The sequence below is a fragment of the Haemaphysalis longicornis genome, unplaced genomic scaffold (assembly GCF_048455015.1).
Source record: "Haemaphysalis longicornis isolate Haplotype H1 unplaced genomic scaffold, Haemaphysalis longicornis Haplotype H1 scaffold_2, whole genome shotgun sequence".
NCBI lineage: Eukaryota > Metazoa > Arthropoda > Arachnida > Ixodida > Ixodidae > Haemaphysalis > Haemaphysalis longicornis.
The window spans coordinates 94,390,645-94,408,524 of record NW_027526295.1 but is presented as its reverse complement, the minus strand read 5'-3'; the positions used below and the strand labels follow the sequence as shown (position 1 = coordinate 94,408,524).

The 17,880-nt window shown below is 44.9% G+C and overlaps 1 protein-coding gene across 1 annotated transcript in view; it reads right to left on the bottom strand.

Annotated features, from left to right (window-relative positions):
* Positions 1–208: 208 nt before the first annotated feature.
* The window catches only part of LOC144167258 (uncharacterized), a 56,181-nt gene continuing 38,509 nt past the window's right edge, over positions 209–17,880 (bottom strand). Inside the window, exons 3-5 of the mRNA XM_077696589.1 lie at positions 16,982–17,245; positions 5,432–5,605; positions 209–396 (exon numbers count right to left, since the gene is read on the bottom strand). Of these exons, the coding sequence (XP_077552715.1) occupies positions 244–396; positions 5,432–5,605; positions 16,982–17,245 (591 nt within the window). The 3' untranslated portion in view covers positions 209–243. The remainder of the gene's footprint in view (positions 397–5,431; positions 5,606–16,981; positions 17,246–17,880) is intronic.

Below are 17,880 nucleotides of genomic sequence, written 5' to 3'. Positions count from 1 at the left end.
CCTCAGCCATGCAAACTGTAGAAAAACTGCCCTCAATATTTACCACAAAATTACACTTTAGGCTGCACCAAAATAAACGCGTGCCGTAGCATCATTCCAGTAATTTTATTCGTGCAGCCTTTGCACTGGTATGTTACGTATCAGTGGCACAATACGAGTCCATAATTTTAAGTCTTTATTTCCCCAGAAACATACTTTTAGCCGCAGCGCTTCTAAGACTATACTTGAAACCACTGTGGATGTTTACTTTTCCTTTCTTTCCAGCAGAGGGACTTCGGCAATTCCGTCCTCGCAAGGCTCCACACGTGCACCGGACTCTTCAAAAGCAGACTTGACCATGGAGACGATTATTCTGGTTGCTGCAACCATGGTTTCGCTCTTGAACACGTCGTAGATCTGAAATACAAAATATGTGTGACTGCGCGGGCGCTAGGCTCGGGAAAAACGTTTGAGTATACCGGCTTTTCCCCAAAAGAGCCATGATGCGCCGCGAATGTTATCGTTGGGAAATTACCAAGGCATGCATAAAGCATTCGGAGTAATCCTGTGTACGCACTGAGAGTGAGAGAGAGAGAGAGAGAAAGAAACCTTAATCACAGTTGAAGTTAGCATATTTTTTGTCGGAGACTCCAGTCCAAGACTCCGTCGGTACGGCCAGCTGTCTTCGCCTTTGCGCTAGCAAAATCTGCGTTTCAGGGCCGGTGCTGTCCAGCGTACTCTCGCACTGCTCGCTTGAGAGGTTGGCAATGGGTGGAAGATCAGGGTTTAGTTGGTATTACCAGACGATATGGTAGTGTGTGCGTGGGGGTTGGAAATGAGTACATAGAGGATCATAAAGAGTAGGATTACTGGAGTGCAGTATTCTTGGGTGTAGATAACCTTTTGGGGATATTGATTGTGACTGCTCCCAATTACGCGAGCATGGTAGCCCAATGTCCCCCACGGGCGAGTATAGCCCCTCGCGTTCTCTCCCTGTAAGGGGTACGGGTTTACCAATGCGTGCCGGTCCGTGGGCCACGTGGGGCGTGACGCAGGGGCCCCGCCCAGGGGCTCGCGGTGGCGGGCACCCGCTTCGGTCTGACCCAGGAGAGACTGGCCAGCTGCCGGCTCAGGCGGGTACCTGTGCTCGCGCGCATCTCGCTCGCTTCAGCTTGAGCGGCCACTGTTTTCTCACTTGCGTGAGGTCAGCGAACGTACCGAGAGTCGGATTTGCATGCACCCTCTGCTTTCTCTCTCAATGCTTGCGCAGGTGATTTGAGTTGTTATTGCTTGCTCGGTCAGTCTAGTGGTCGGTTCCGGTCCTATCCGGGTCCCATCACCCCTAGCGCTTCGGTGGATTACGCCCCTGGACCAACAGCTGCCGATTACCTGCCCTGCACGTCGGGCTCTGTGGCTTGAACCGTACGGTCGGCGGGTACCCCCTCTCTGCCCCAGGGCTAGGAGCGTCATACGAGGGCTTGTTTGTGTACCGCGGAAAACCCGTAAATTAATCCAGTTCTTAGGAACTACTTCGTCTTCTCGGAATGACTGCACGCGCGTGGCGAGGACCGCCGCTGCCCTTTACGGCTTGGCTCTCTCGAACCCATGGTGGGCCCCTTGTCAGGCTGCGCTGCGTTGCACACGTGAGGCCCACAATCTTAGGGTAGGAGACGAACCGCATGAGAGTTTAATTGGCCACAAACACAAAATAATCGACTGTGTTTGAGGAGTTCACAACACACTTGGTTTTCTTGACGGGATTCCGGCAAGACGACCCGTCTACGATGGATTCCAGTGGAAAAAAATACATTTATTGAGTACAACTGGGGTTCGTATTGCATGGCCGCCAACCATGCCTTGAAATTGGCTTGTGGCAATGTGTTGCCAGGACATGCCTCGTCCACCTTCCCTACGGTGGTTCAAGCGGAGAGGACGTTTGTTTCTTCAGTAGCATGCCGCGACCGCATTCCTCAATGCATGAGTAGTGGTGGGTTGTTTTTGGTCAATATCCGAGACTGTTCCTTGTTCACGGTGTAAAAGAGAAAATTGGAAATCTTCCAAAAGAGGAAACCGTGACCCTAATGCATGTACGATAAACGACGCAGCTTTTTTTCGACAAAGATCGATTGTGGAAGCCACTTCATTTTGCAAAACCAAAAAATGTCTCTTTAGCAAAACGTCAGCGCTTGCAGTGGCATTGGCGTCGGGGTCTGTAAAAGCGAAATCTCGTTTGGGAAGCTTCCCATAGCAAAAGCTGCATGTAGCCACAGGAAACCACCCACGACGCTGGCTGCAGATGAGGAAAGCAGAAGAATGACGCCCAACTAACCAACAGGCAGGCAGTAAATTTATCATCGTGAGCTCTCCCATTACATGCTGTTGAAGGAAGGCACAGTGGCTCAATATGCAGGAGGCAGATCAAATTCATTTGAAAGTGTTATGTTGGATAGAGGAGCAAAGCGTTTCCAGTGGCAACATTGCAACACCCTTCGAAAACCGTAGGTGGAAGCACAGCGTCTCAGGTGGTGCGCTGGATATTCGTTCCCAGCTTTCTCGATCAAAACTGCAGCCAGTCAAGAACCTAGTGAAACCGTTTCACGGAAAAGATATTTGGCATAAAGCAAGAAGTCGCCCGAAAGATGAAAACTCTAAAAACACTTTCCAGGATTCAGAATAATTTTGTGCAATTCGGCGACAAACTTTACTCCCCATGCATTTCTATGGTACAGTTTCCAAGGCCTTGGAGCTTGGTATCGCTACCTTCTGGACTTCGAAGTATGCGCAAAGGAAGATTTTTCCCCCAATAGTAGCTGCCCGGAAATATTTTCCATTTGTGCCAAAGAACTACGAAGTAATCACAATTGAAAGGACTGCCATGAGCCGGAAAGCTGAACCTGCTTGGTTTCTCAATCACAACACCCGAGAATGATTAGGCGTGCTTGGACTTCTTTGACTGTTCCTTTAATGTTTGCGGTCTACTTATAGATTATTGCGGGGAACAAGTTCATTGCACGATTACTACAGGAACCAGGAGTCGTTGTCATATACGTAATGATTTGTTCTCAAAAAGGGTCGTCTAGGAACGTCACGTAGCTTCCCTAAGCCATGCTTGCAGATACAGGATCTACGAAGTGGTGTACAAAACGTTTCATGCATCAGTCGTGCTCACGTTAGACCGCATTTTCAGTTACACTTTAGCCGTAGCCGTAAAATTTACGTTCGGTGCAACTTTCAACATCAGCATCCTGTGAAGGATTCCCATTGGCGCAAAGCCTGGTTATCAAAGTTAAGTCATTGTGCCGGCAATGATGTAAATATATTTCAACAAATCTGGCAAACCTACTACACGAATAGATATCAAAAAGTAACGACATAAAAAGTAGGAATGATCGCGATTGTTTTGCTTATTATTCCAACCAATTGTAGATTACATATTATAAAACTGTGAAACGGGAGCTTAGGTACCTAGCCTTAGCCAGAATTCCAATTTTCTACCAAAGCAGAATCACGCGATTTTAGCGTTTAGCAGCTTCACTGTACGATGTCTACGCTAAGAGGTATTTCGCAATCAGGGGCCGAATTCTCTAAAACGACGAGGCGTCGTTTTGAAACGACGGGGCAGCGCCATGCAAATGCATGTGTTCTGGGGTTGGGGCCGTCGCTTTGGGGCGACGGGCTGGGGCAATCACCGCAGAAAAGCGCTGTGGCAAGGGCTCGAAGTGACACCCACTGCCCCCTCGTCGCTTCACTTGTCGCTTCGCGCCCTTGCCACAGCGCTTTTCTGCGGTGATTGCCCCAGCCCGTCGCCCCAAAGCGACGGCCCCAACCCCAGAACACATGCATTTGCATGGCGCTGCCCCGTCGTTTCAAAACGACGCCTGTTTTTTAGAGAATTCGGCCCCTGGATACAACCACCAGCTACGGGAGCAATAAGACAATCGCAACAAGTAGAAGATTTTTTCACCCGTATCATTCATCATATACGAATTTTAACATGTGTGTTTCTATAGCATCAAGTTTAAAGTCAACTAAAAGGCAGCAGCTCGTACTACAGAACGGGTTCAAGGCTACCTGCGCCACTATAATCTCCTGACGAGGCTGACTAGGGCAGCTTTTTTTATTACACGTGACAACCCGTGAATATGGTCAAGGAGAAACCTGATACAAAAGTGTGAGCACAGCTTCGGAAAAAAGCTGATAAAATATACTTAAAACACCAAAAATACTGCAGTAAAAGAGGATGAGGAAGTAGTACCGCTGGGATCGGTGGGTGCCTTCCTCTGTACTGTGTTGTTCCTCCCTTGTGGCTTTGTTAACATTTCGTGCTGAAACCAAACCCCGTGCGGAAATGTCTTTTTTCTCTATTCACCAATGGTAGTGTATTTTCTATTCACTAATGGTATTCACTAGCCCACTACGCCTCCTCGTGCTGCGTGTGTAGGAGGAATCATGAGGAACAAATGGCCCTGAACGTAACGCACGCAGAGAAGAGAGACAGCAAGCCGTCTTTCCTATAGCTGCTACTTTTTGTTCTTGTTCTACATAGCACCTCTTGCCCCCCCCACCCCCCCCCCCACCCCCCCCCGCGCGCCACCTAGACAGTGTAGGCCCGCTTCCCACAGCAGTAGCAGCTCGGAACGGTGGCCTCCTGCCTCTGTTCTCTTCTTCCGTCCTCTTCTTCAGTAATACCTATACAATTATACATTATTGCTTGGTGATACGAGTCGTTGGCCTTGCTGTGCCTTTGTAGAAAGTGAAAAAAACGCCGCCAGGCATTTTTGTGGTGCGGAGATTTATAAAAATGAGAGTACACGTGAAGCATTATAATCAAAACAGCGCGTAATCAAGATGTGAACTTTATTTTGACTAGGTAGTCTCTGAAGATCGGCGCGAAACATATAGTCATCTGCTAAGGCGCTATATACACCAGATCTTACACGCCAGCCCTCGGAGACTTGTGCAGGCACTCCTTAAGGCCGTCTAAGGAAGAGGCCTTTAGACGGTCTCCAAGGCCAAATAACATCACGTCGTCCAATGTGGCGTTCTCATTTTGGCGCGCAGAAAATTGTCATACAAGTTAAGGTTGTTGTGATTCGCTCGTGATGTGCTCGTAAACACATGAAACACCAGTTACAAAATGCGTTTTGGTGAAACATTTGTGTATTGGAAAACACATCTTTGCATGCATTGTCAAATGCCAAACGGTGTATTGGAAAATAGTTCTTTATCAAAACATACTTGGTGAGGTAGGAAATGCAAAATACAGCTTCTATTAACCGCTTATAACCGCCCGCAATAGACCTGTCTGGGTTGAACAAATATCAGTGATGGCGCTTCTCAGATTTATAGCAGAGATTGATTGCAAATATAGCTACCATGATGCAGGTTATGCGTCACAAGCTTTTCGATGTGTAGACGCGCAGCTTTGGGAAATTAACCAAGGTGCACTCACCTTTTCTGAAATTGTCTTGATGTCAGGAGGCAAGAAAATATCCAGCATGTCGAGGAGATTCACAACCCACGTTTGACAATTGTTCACCACTGGGTCGTACTTGTCACAGACTTTCAGAGCCCTGTAAGCTTGAATGATTTGATCACTTCCCAAGACGAAACGTCCTACGATTATCTGCAATGTAAGATAGGTGTGTGCTTATCACCATAAATGCATCAAAATAAGTGATCACTAGAGATGAAGCAGTAAAAACAGGCTGACTTATGAACTTCTTACGCCTAAACACTCACACACAGAGAATGCGAAGACAGTGTAATTGACAGCTAGGATGGTCAGCGCCACTAGTGGGGAAGCTTAGTACTTCACACGAGGATTGTTTTAGTGACGTGAAATAAAAAGTACCGATTCTAAGGAAGCAGCCATTTATAAAACAAACAATACATTGAAAATATCTTCAAAAAATGCTCCAAAGAAAATGCAAACAGTAATACAAGAAAAAACACCAGAAATACGAAACCAAAGCAAAATGGAAAGTGAATAGTGGAGAGACAACAGATACCACTAAAATAACGAAAACAAAATTACGAGCACGAGAACGTGCCTAGTAATATACTGTTGTCAGAAGAGTTAACACTAAGAAAGAGCGGTATCAGAATATAAGCTGTGCGGTAGTTTACAATACTGCCTAAGCTAGTCAGGTATATTTTTCTGATGTGCTGCATTATCCAACTGCAGAAGGCCGCGTCGTGAGCAGCTACCATGAGCCTCCGAAGGTTCATTGAGTGCCACCTTCAGCTGCACGTTAGGCTGGCAGCCGCGTTTTGACTGTTGTAATAATACCTTTTAAGACAGTACGCCGAAAGTCAGCGGTAGTTCTTAGAGGAACAAACAAGTTTTTAAAGTTTGAAGGTGTGCCTAACTGAGTGGAACTTTTGCCCCTGAAGGTGGTTCGATAGTTTCAGTCAGAGTGAGATAGTTTAAATCAAGGTAAGGTACATTCAGAGCGCTCTCGTAGTCATGTTACGCGCACACGTTCGTCGAGGTAGACAAGGCTCCCGTTTTATTCTTTCAAACAATGAAACGGTAATCAAGCGACTTGTTTGGTTACCGTGTGTCACGTGTGCAGCGAGCCGGGGTTGATTGCACTCGGCGCTTGAAATTCAGTGTGCATCACTTGCGTAAACCAGTCAAGTGACATGAACAATGCATCCACGAGTACCAACCCAACATGGAGCGTTTTTGTGAAGGTCCAGACAGGACAGGGACCTCAGCGCATCAAATGCCACGCAATTCTGAAGACGCAAACAGGGACTAAAGTTATCAAACGACATGTTATCCGGAGCACAGTGTATCAAATGCCCCGCTATGCTATAGGTGAAAACGGGGACTACAAGAGATCAAACAACATGTTATCGACATGTTCTCAATAACGATGTTCTGGGATGTTTTATTTTCTGTGCTTGATGTAGCATTTTAACTAGTTTAAGGGAGCGTTTGCTTCACTACATGTGTAGCTGCTGGTCTATATGCAATTATTTTTTTGCTTAAAGTATGTTACCAAAGCCCGCCACGGTTGCTCAGTGGCTAAGGCGTTGCATGGCTGAGCACGAGGTCGCGGGTTCGATTCCCGGCCGCGGCGGCCGCTTTTCTGATGGAGACAAAAAGCAAAAACTCCCGTGTGCACGAGATTTAGGTGCAGGTTAAAGATCCCCAGGTGGTCAAAATTAATCGGGAGCCCTCCACTACGGCGCGCCCCATCGCCAGCGTTGCGGCGGCGTGTTAAACCCTACAATCAATTAAACTACGTTACCAAAGAATATTCAGATGTCTTTTGTGTCTTTTAGCCTTGTAACTAGCAGAACGGAGTGCCTTCATCACTGCATGGGGAGCTGCTAGCCTTTATGCCATTATTTTGTGACTTGAAATGTTACCGAATCATAGTGATATTTTATGCATGCATGTGTTTTATGTTGTTACCTGTGCGGACGGGCGCAAATTTTTCTACAGCTAGTGTATATACAAACTTTTTTTACGGGTTAAGATGTGTTATCACAGGATTCCCTGCCATGCCTTTGTATGTTGTAACCTCAGAAATAAAACATTTTTTTCGTAGACCCACTTTAAACATTTCCCTTTTGCTCTCGGACACCTGACAACCATTTTAATTCGCATCGAAAGTATTAGACCCCGAGGACTATTCGCTTCGAATTCGCTTCGAACTAAAATATTAATATTCGCTACTACCCTGGACCCCTTTATAAACCTGCTAGACGTTCCGTTGTTTTAAATGAAGACCTCAAAGTATGTTCTCCGACCACGAACGCCGCCCACTGCTCTGAATATGAACTGGGAGCACCGCTGAATTCTTGAAGCAAGCAGTCACGTCACACCGGCCACCACGCTGGTCTTACTCGGGCCGCCAAAGTCGACAATCCCTGAACCTTCGCTGCCACAGCACCGGGCTTAGCCTTCTGCGTGTCGTCGCAGTGTTTAGTAGTATGTGGTGCTTTTGCGTTTCACGGAAGAAAGCGCCGCGCACACTGCGGAACCAGTGACGCCGCCGCAGTTGCCACTTGCACGGTGCGGCGGTGACGGCAGCATGACGCCAGCTGCATAGCAACGCAGGTAGCTCGACCTACCGCTTGTTACCGGGCTCTAAAATAAAGTGTAAGATGGAACCTGGGTTTCACTTAGGCTAAAGTAGCCGATAACGTGGTTAACATGGCATTACAATCGTCGTTAGCGCCCCTTATGAAAGCGCGCATGAAATATGTGCCATGGTGTGAGCCTAAACGTCGCAAGGCACCCACGCCCACTGCTCGTAACGCTCATACACCAGCTTGAAAATGGCGCGTGTGTACGCTTCCCTCTATACTGCAACTAGTATGCCCTTCCCTCTGCTGTGCAGGGTGTTACTGGCCGCGTGGTGGAGCCGCGGTCACCTGCTGCTCCAAAATAGAGTATAGGTATACTCCCTCGAACTTTGGCTAGTCTGCCGTCCGAGGTCTTCAGCGAGGTGCTTTTGGTGATAAAAGCCGCGGGAAGACAGCACACAGTAGACTGCAGCTGTCTCTCAGCAAACTGGCTCTTTTAACTACTGAGACATTTTTAAATAACTATACAGTTGTGTGGTACCTTCTCCTGGAAATATTATTTGTTTGCAGCCTTTCTCAGGCCTCGATGAATTTATGTAGGAATTTTGATCTGTGAAAAGTATAGTTTACGCCTCTGATCGTCTCCTTACCTCGGAGTGCAGACCAGAGTTATTTTATGTATGAGTTGTGAGACTGCCCATAGGCCCCATCAATCAAAAAGTGGCCCTACGATCGGTCCACTGTTCTGAATTTTTCGTACAGTGGCGCCATCTTTGGTGACAAAATAAACTATACAACATCGTTCACAACTCGACGACTTCCTTATCGCCTGCGCATTATCGTCCGCTGCGTGTTGTCTGCGGTCTTTCGGCGTCAAAAAAGGAGTTAAAAACTCACTTCCACTGCTTTACGTCAAATTGAAAGGATCAGCGTCTTGATCAGCCACTCGATTAGTTTTGGCATATAGTGTAGTGCAGTAATAAAGTTCAGGTGGGCCCTATGTTGTGCCGAAGGGTTCACACAACTGACAGTCGGTCGACGCAGTCGCGCAGGCACAGAAGCACTCGCAACAAAAATACAACAGTTAAGCAAGCAATAAATACATTAGGAACATGCAAAAATAAAAACATATGCGCCTTTCAAGCAACATTTAACGGTACATTGTCAGTTTGAATAAATACTTGCTTTTTTGGATAGTGCGTGCGGTGACTCGGACGGCAGACTAGCCAAATTTGTAGGGTCTCTTGTACAGGGTTCAATGGGGAGCAACGTCTCTCGCGCGCATTTGAGTGGCCTCCGTATCCTAGTGTTCTAATTATCCAATTCTAAGCAAATGTAATTTGCAAATCGTTAGTAAGTAAACGCCGCTTTTAAAATTGTCAACTTAATCATATGTCACAACGTGACAGTTGTTTCAGCCTCTACACGCTATGTAATTTTGTCGCACCTAAATGTGGGAGTACAAACGTTGCGACATTGCGTTCCCTTAAAAAGCTCGTAATTAAACTCCGCGCTTAGAAAGAGCATTTGCGCTCCTGAAACGGCACGAACTTAGTGCGTCGTAGAATTTACAGCTCTATAAAATTCGGCATGAGTACGAAAGACTGCACTCTTTGTACTTTGTACAAATCATGATTTAGTTGTTGACGCCCGGTGTTACCCCTTATTTAACCAGAAACCAGCGTTGGACTATTGCGGAGACAATGATACTGTATGACCCTTGCTGGATGTGTTGACCGAGACCCACAAAAACAATGTAATCGCGCGAAATTTAGAGACTGCTTGGGAGTTTGCAAATATTCGTCTTTTTCTGTAGAACGATGTTTAGCGTAAGTGTTAGTAAGCCATCTATGGGTTTTATTACTTATAAATCCTTTTTAACAGCAATACTGACTTACTGACTTGTGGGTTTCAGAAAGTTGTTGTTAATTATGGAGTATTTGATTTGTACAATAAAGGTTCCTGGAAACCAACAATGCCTTGAACTGAGCTCGGGTATCAAAGCATTCTTTCCCTCACAAATCAAACGAGCAGTAATTAATGTTAAGTAAAGTGAAACTCAGAGGTAGTATAAGAGATAACCTGTTACTTTGAACTTCTCTGTTCTTTAGCAGCTCAGCTTCATATCGCCCAGCATTGTTTCCGTTTTCCCGCACTGTAAGTCAGCCGTATTATGATTCTATGTCGTAGTGCATTTGCAACAACCGAGAAGCAAGGTACCGTCCATCGTGGCGTAGCATCCGGGCATTATGTACGGTGAGTAGAAAGCTACTCTTTGGCATGATGTGAAGTTAGGTCGTACCGTAGTTTTTGGTATAATGAGACTGTCAGTAGCATCGTGGCGTTTGCCGTAAGGTGACTGTGTGCCGTACTGGGATCGCGATGAACCTGCTGCTATTGAGGGGAAAGAAAGCCGGTCGTATTAAAAGGAGAGTATTCCTGCGCTGTCGCCTGCATAGCATATAATGCTGTCCTCTATGTAAGATGGCACTGACAATCATAGAATCATGACTCTATGCCCTCGCTCATGCACATTGTGTGAAGTTTACCGATTTTAAAATGGTGGCCTTCTTGAGCTACCTAACACTTATTTTGTGTCTGTTTTCACTCGATTCAGCCGCTAGTCAATGCGAAAGAATATTGACGAGAGTATATATAGGCATGAGCGCTTCAAACTTGTAAAAATTCTGGCGTAGGCGTTAGGTGCCAACATCTGTTACCGAAACCAAAACCTGAGACACAGTTCCAGCGAAACGCAAGTACATTATCCAGGCTACGAACCTTGTTTTTATTGAGAGTGCAATTTAGATTCGTCTTTATGATATAAAAAACACACACAGCGTCAACTGGCTTATCAAGGCAAAGTAAGGAATAACACAAATTAACAGAGTTTGATCGCGTGTTTTTGGGGCTGATTAAAAAAATAAAAATATAAAGAATAAATGCCTTATGTCCCAACAGATCGCGCTGGGCCATTGCGAAGGGGACAAGTGAATTGCGTGGAACGAACTTCGAATGAACTGATAACCCCAGCGAGACGGGATGGAATGGCTCTAGGGCTGGTAGCGGAGAGCAGAGAAGGATTACGGGGCAGAGATAGCAGATGACATATGCAGTAACGGCGATATTTACAGCAACACAAGCAGATACACAGTTATTCCTTATCACAAAAATACAAGTGCTTCCAAGGCGCCTTGTAAATATAAACGTAAACCCATCGCTAGATATGTTGCCTTCTAAGGAAATTAATGCGGCCATTGTAACTCATATCTCAATAGTGGTAGAAAAATTGCTGTAATGGGCGCTCACGTCAGACATCGCTCAAACGTCATAAAAATTTCCATAATTTTCAAAGCGGTCATCTAGGAATACCTTGTATAGACTTTGCTGAGCGCGAGCCTATCTTCAATAATACCGCAATAGTGTATGAAAATAATAATAAACTTGAGAGGGAATTTTTGAGGCTAATGAAATAGCCCCGAAACAAGAAAAGTGTGTAAGCGTCTCTTTTGTCGCGCTATCAGCAAACAAAATCACCTATCTAGACAGCGCGTAAGCACATGGCGGCATTGATGTCGGCCCGAATTGTTGTTTTGTTTCCACGTGTGATGTGTCGCTTTGCATTGTTGCATTGATTTCTGCTGCATTTATATACCAGACGTCACAGCAAAAAACTTTAGTTGTTAGTCGTCGTCTATGTGTCTTGCTCTCCCTATCACCCTTGTTTCTTGTTTGTGCTGTGAACTCAAGACTACAGTCATGCTGAATCAGATTGGGTTAAAATTTAAACTGATGCCGCTAGGGCGTGTTTGGTATAAAATCAAACGCCCCGATGGAGAAAATGACGTTGTATAAACTAAAGAATCCGTCCTGCTTATAGTCACGAAATGTTATGGTGACTATCTGATGCTGTTGAGGCCTGTGGGATATCAAAAAGAAGGTCTCGGTAAAAGAAATCACGTAGAATAAATAAATGGAGGAATATGCTTTCTTTTAAAAAAGGCACAAAGCCCTTTGAAGCCAAGTAGGTAAAATGGAAAAAATTGTCCTGGTAAAGATATCGATATAATCATGGGTAGTCAAAGATTGGCTTAACATTCAATGTAACGCCTCTAGGGCGTGTGGGATACCAAAGAAATGTCTCTGTAAAAGCCCGTGGATCGGACATTGGACACCGGACATGGTATCGGACATCGAACACATATCAGGGAGCGATATTTAGCCGCCGTGCCCCATCTCGCGTCTGCGTTCCGTGTCGCATATGCGTTGTCGTACCAGAACGTCCTTAGAGGAAAGCTACTCGCCACAGTTCCAGAGGCAAAAACTGCCACGAATGCGAAACAATGAAGCCCTCTACGAATCTGAATAACGTTATTTTTGAACCAGTAGTGGCTCTTAGTCTGTTAGAAACTAGTTACACCGTATCAGTGGTAGACTAAAGAATCTGCTGCAAAATTCTAAAAGTTGAGGCCATAGTTTCGTTTTTTATCTTTTCCACCGAAACAGGAACACAGATTGAGCTAGCCTCGCGCGGCCGTCGGAGCACAGCTGTTGTCGGGACGCTGCTGATATAATTTATCATTTCAATATCGCATGATATCATCTCGGGATGAGACTTCCTGCCGAGCCATCAAGCAAATACAGATAGATAACTCCCGTGCAGATGTTGTGTTGTTGTCCTTTTGTCATAGCTAACTGGAAGGCGCGTTGGTTCTCTGGGAAAACGTCGACATCCCGAAAAATGCCAACTTTCTGCCGAACTTTTCAGTGTTCGTACCCATGTTTTCTGCTTTCGTCACTGATTTATACGTTATCTTTGACCAGAGAAAATTTATCCCTATTGAGACAGCATCCCTCTGCAACCCTCATTTCTCGCCTTTCAATATGGCATATTTGTAATGTAAACCACAAATTTGCGAAACTATTATAGCAACCAAGCTGTATATAGCTACCCCTCAACAGTGCGCAATGTCCGTCCCTGTCATCATAGAAAAGAAAAAAATCATCGTCGGCAGTTTCTCACAAAAACTGGGTAGCTTTTAATCTGATGCAGGTATTTTGGGAGCAAACTCGCACTGAAATTGGCAGTTAGGAATACTATTCATCACTTCTAGTTTTACTACCTTGTAATTACCTTACAGTCATACATGGCCACCTGCAGGGGAGCATGGTTCCAGAAAACAGCTGCCACTCTTTTCGTCGAAAGTATCCCCAAACTAAATATATTGCAATTAGCACTATGTAGACTCTAACATTACATCACGTTTGACGTACGAGTAATAATTACGATGTCCACTGCGAAGTTGGAAATGTTCTTAATTTGACTTCTGCTGTACACGTCTAGGTTTCGAGAAGGAAAGATTCAGAGAGTTCAATGTTTGTCCGTTAAAAAACTCTAGTCCTTCCTAAGCTCATTTAGCTCATTACCCAAAAAGTATTTTTTCACCTCATTAAGGGGGAAGAAAGACATACATGTTATATTTTGTGCATACACGAGCTAATTCAGGCAAAACACAACTCAGCTTCGCTGCTCGCTTTTCTTCGCAGACAGGAAAGAGCAATCATGTTTTTAGTATGGCGGATATAGATTTCTAGTAAAAGCTCCTAATAATAAAATGGCCTCTTTGTAAGGCCTCGGTCCTCAAAGCCCCGCACATGTAGAGGTTTATTTACGTAGAAAGGCCCAACCAAAAAATGCTCACGCACTATCCTAAAATGCCCACCCAACATTTATTTAAACACAGTAGCTTCAAATCAGTGGACCACACAGCTTTGCTTATCATACACTCGAGAAGTAAAGCCAGATATCTAGTTCAGGAATCCGGTGCTCTTTAAAGCATTTATATGACGCCTTCGGTTCTCCTTCGAGGCTCTTCGAAGCTAGCGGTTCCGCCACATGATTTGGCAGCAATGATAAAATGTCGGACGTTTCTGAACACATCATATATTTAACACAGTGCCGAGAAGGCAAGTTTCAGCTCATTCAGCCAGGACAGGTGTGCTCGCCGAATTCGTCTTAATGGCGTACAGGAGGGACGTGTCTGCCATTTGTACGGCTTTTTGTAAAAAATATGGTAATGCGAACACATCGATGATTTAAATCACGGTGAGGATATGTGCAAAATAGCTCATTTATGTTTGGCACTATTTTCCAAAAGCGAATAGTCAAAGTTGGAAGGTTGTCAGCGGATTATTTGCGAGCACTCATGCGTGTGAGGGGAGCAAATCCAAGAGCACTTTATGCGTAATTTATTTAGGTGTTGGAGTAGATGTAAAGAGTGGTAAATAGTCCTGCCTGTCAGAACTCTGCCGCGAATGTTAGGGGGCTAGCTTGGAGTCAATTAGACTGGTAACATGGTGGACTCGAAGCAATTTATTCTTCGTAAATTGCTTCCTTAGAGCTACGCTAGGCTATATGCCAATCAGAGAGGCTACTCGAGTCCCGTTTCGAAGCGTCTCCCTCACGTACAGGCTATTCTGGTGGAGTCTGTTGAATCTCCCATCACACATTTTGTAACCTGCATAAATATGCTTCAAAAAATCAATATAACACAGTGTGGGAGCCACCTGTTATCTGTCTCAACCTCACTCACGATTCATCCCGAGTCGTGTATTGTACCGCCTCCATTTACTCTTGACGGTCTCAGTGCTGTGGCGTGCAACCGCGGCGCAAAATTTGGTGAAACTATATCTTCGAGTGTTATCGGCGGCGACAATTGAGAAGGTCCCCGAGGAGTGGCACATTTCTGTCCTTCAGCTGGTGGCGTGAAAAAACATGCTCTTCCGTTTTATCGGCCACAAAGAGTCCATTGCCAGGAAGGCTTTGCTGAGGTGTTAAGAAATAAAGTTCCGATTAAGAACAAAAGCAGCACTCAACAAACATTAGGCGTTCCTTACCGCAATTGCCAGAGAATGGCAAACACAGAAACCCGCTTGGCCTTTCGAAAGTTGAGTGCGCACCAGTCGTTTTCCTACTCTTTCAAAGCTAATTGCTCTCCAAGCCAGGGTACCGGTGCTAGAACTCGGGCACTCCGGTGGGGGCATACCGAGGCCTTGGTCACTTGTTTACGTATGACACTGTTTACGTGCTGCTGAAAACCACCCTGTGCCTTTGTCGTCCCCCAAGGAAATGTTTCCACTGCTGCTCATCCCAGCTCTTACGAAATTATTTTCAGCGGCGGGGTGTATTGTCATTGAGGAAAACGAAGAGCCTGGAGATAGAAAGCGGGCGTTTGTTTGTATCCTTGTTCAGACTTCTTTATCGCGAGCAGTAAAGCGACAGGGTAAAGGGTGTTGTGAGTTGAGGCAATTTCCTCACATGAGCTTCAATACGTTGATTAAAAAGGTATGGTACGTAGTTAAATATTGTTTTTAAACGAAGGCACCGCCTATTTGTATTAGGTTGACTCCTTGTTCGGCCTCGCTCTCGACCACACCCCGGATAAGGAAAGTGATTGTCTTTGTGGCAGGCATTTGAGTTCGGTCGCTGTGTCGTTCTTACCAGGGAGGCATACACCGTACGTGACAGGATTTAGTTAGGAATATAGCATCGGAATTATTGCGAACAGAGACAAGTTCCTGGTAGATTGTTTATGGCGTGGTTTGTTTGGTTATACTTATAGTTAATTTATAGTTATGGTTTGTTTGGTTAAACTTATATAGTATAGTTATTTGGAACTGGCTAAAGACCTTCTTGAGAGAGAGGTGATATCGGGCTCGTGTTGTAGCGCGTCTTCTTCCTCCTGGGAAAGACAGATGGGTGCATCAAATCGTGATGGTGTCGGCACAGATAATATTGAAATTGTCAACAGGAGTCTCTATCCGGCTAACGGGCAAAATCTGTGGTAAACCGAATAACCTATAACACTGCTACCTGTGGTGGTCCTCTTGTGACAATGATAGGCTAGTAGGGGTGTCTTAAAGTGAAAAGCTGTTGTTGGTCCTAAATACATGGGTTTACAACGCGGAAATTTTGAGTGCATCTGTTGGCATCATGGCCGCCATGAAGGCTTTGGGAGCAAGCCGAGTACGCGGTCGTCGCAGACGCGGTCGTATGTTTGGAAGCCGTCAACTCTAACGAAGGCGCCAATCTGGGCCTAAGGGGATGCAGAATAACGAGTTGAAGGACGTGCATGTAGCACTAACGGCGAAATATTTTGGGGGTGTCTGTGGCTTACAAGTAACGCCGGGCAAGAAATAAGGCATGTATTTTCAACTGCTGCTAAACGACGACATGCCCGCAGTACAGCTGCATCTGCCGTTTCACATTGTTCATAGACAAATGCTAGAATTATGCAATCATTATGTTGCGTACTCGCTGTTTTTCTCCTGTGGACAGATGACCCGTATAAACGCGATCAAAGTAAAACAAATACCGCGAGATATACTTCATGTGACGTTCAGTTATCTAGAGTGTGCCCTTCACAGTTTTCTCTATACTGCGAATGTATGCATGCCCTTAATTATTTTCATTTTCTTCTAATTTAGGTTCTCAAAGTGTCCACTCTGTAGAATACACAACAGGGTTCAGCATAATCACCATTTGTCAATGGGAAAAACACATGGAAAACACGCAGGCATGTACCCCTCAGAGAGTTAAGTAATACTTATTTCGTGTAGTACAGCCTGTGCAGGGCACGAGGCCTATAAGAGTGTGTTTCAAGCCTGCCTTTTGCGCGTTCGCCATGCTTCAACCGATTTGCTACAGCCTATATGTCATTCACTATTTCCGGCACCAAACCACCGCCTTACATTTCTCCCTAATATTTCAACTGTAGACACACAGAAAACCAAACGTACACGCACGCGCACTCACACACGCACACGCACACCTAGACACACATACGCAGACGCGCGCAAAGCAACACACGCAAATGTAAAGATAAACTTCTTTAGGTGGACTGTCAAGGGTATGCTTGGGACGTAGTCACAGTCAGTCTTATAAAACGACACTCACCTTATGCTCGGCGGGGGGCAAATCATCCTTCATAGTGATGCTGCCCTTGAGCAACCCATCTTTTTCAGCAGCATCACACCTCATCATTTCAGAATCATCAAATTTGAAGTCCACTAGCCAGTGCATGAACGTGAATTCTGAAAAACTCGAATCTTGGCTCTTGCACGATGAAGAGTAAGAACCCACACGGCGTAAAACATGGAGTTGTTCGAGCGGAGAAAATCCCATAACCACTTCACAAAGGCGAGCATCTCGGGAGAATGACTGAAAAGAGAAAACATTCCGCAGAAATTCAGAGAATTATCTACTAATGCATAGCATTCTCATGCCGCTTATCTTGAGTGCGAGTTTTTATAGCCAAATTTTTGGGTTTTTCTAAATCCTGTCCGACCAATTATCTCTATTTACTATATTATAGCGACTAGAAGTGGAACATTGGCGAAATCTACATTATTGGTGAAAAGCAGGGCCTCATATTGTTTGCCATTTCCGTTATTGCATAATATTTTTCTTGTTTTTAGTTTTTCAAAATGTCGTTCAACTAAATATCTCTACGCTCTTATAACAACTACATTTGAAACTTTCGCGAAATTTGCAATAATAAGAAAACGGAGGCCATAAACAATTCGCCATTTTCTGTAATTTTTCTTCCTTTTTTAGTGTTTCGAAGTTTCCTTCTAACAATTATCTCATTTACGCGATTATCGGTGGAACTTCGGCAAAATCTACATTATTGCAGAAATGCAGGTGGTAATACGATTTATAATTTTCCATATTTTTCACATTTTTGTTACTTATTATTTTTTCAAAATTTCGTTCTCACAATTGTGTCCATTTACGTCATTATAACAAGAGAATGAACTTTCCCGAAACCTGCATTATTGTGGAAATGCAGGGCG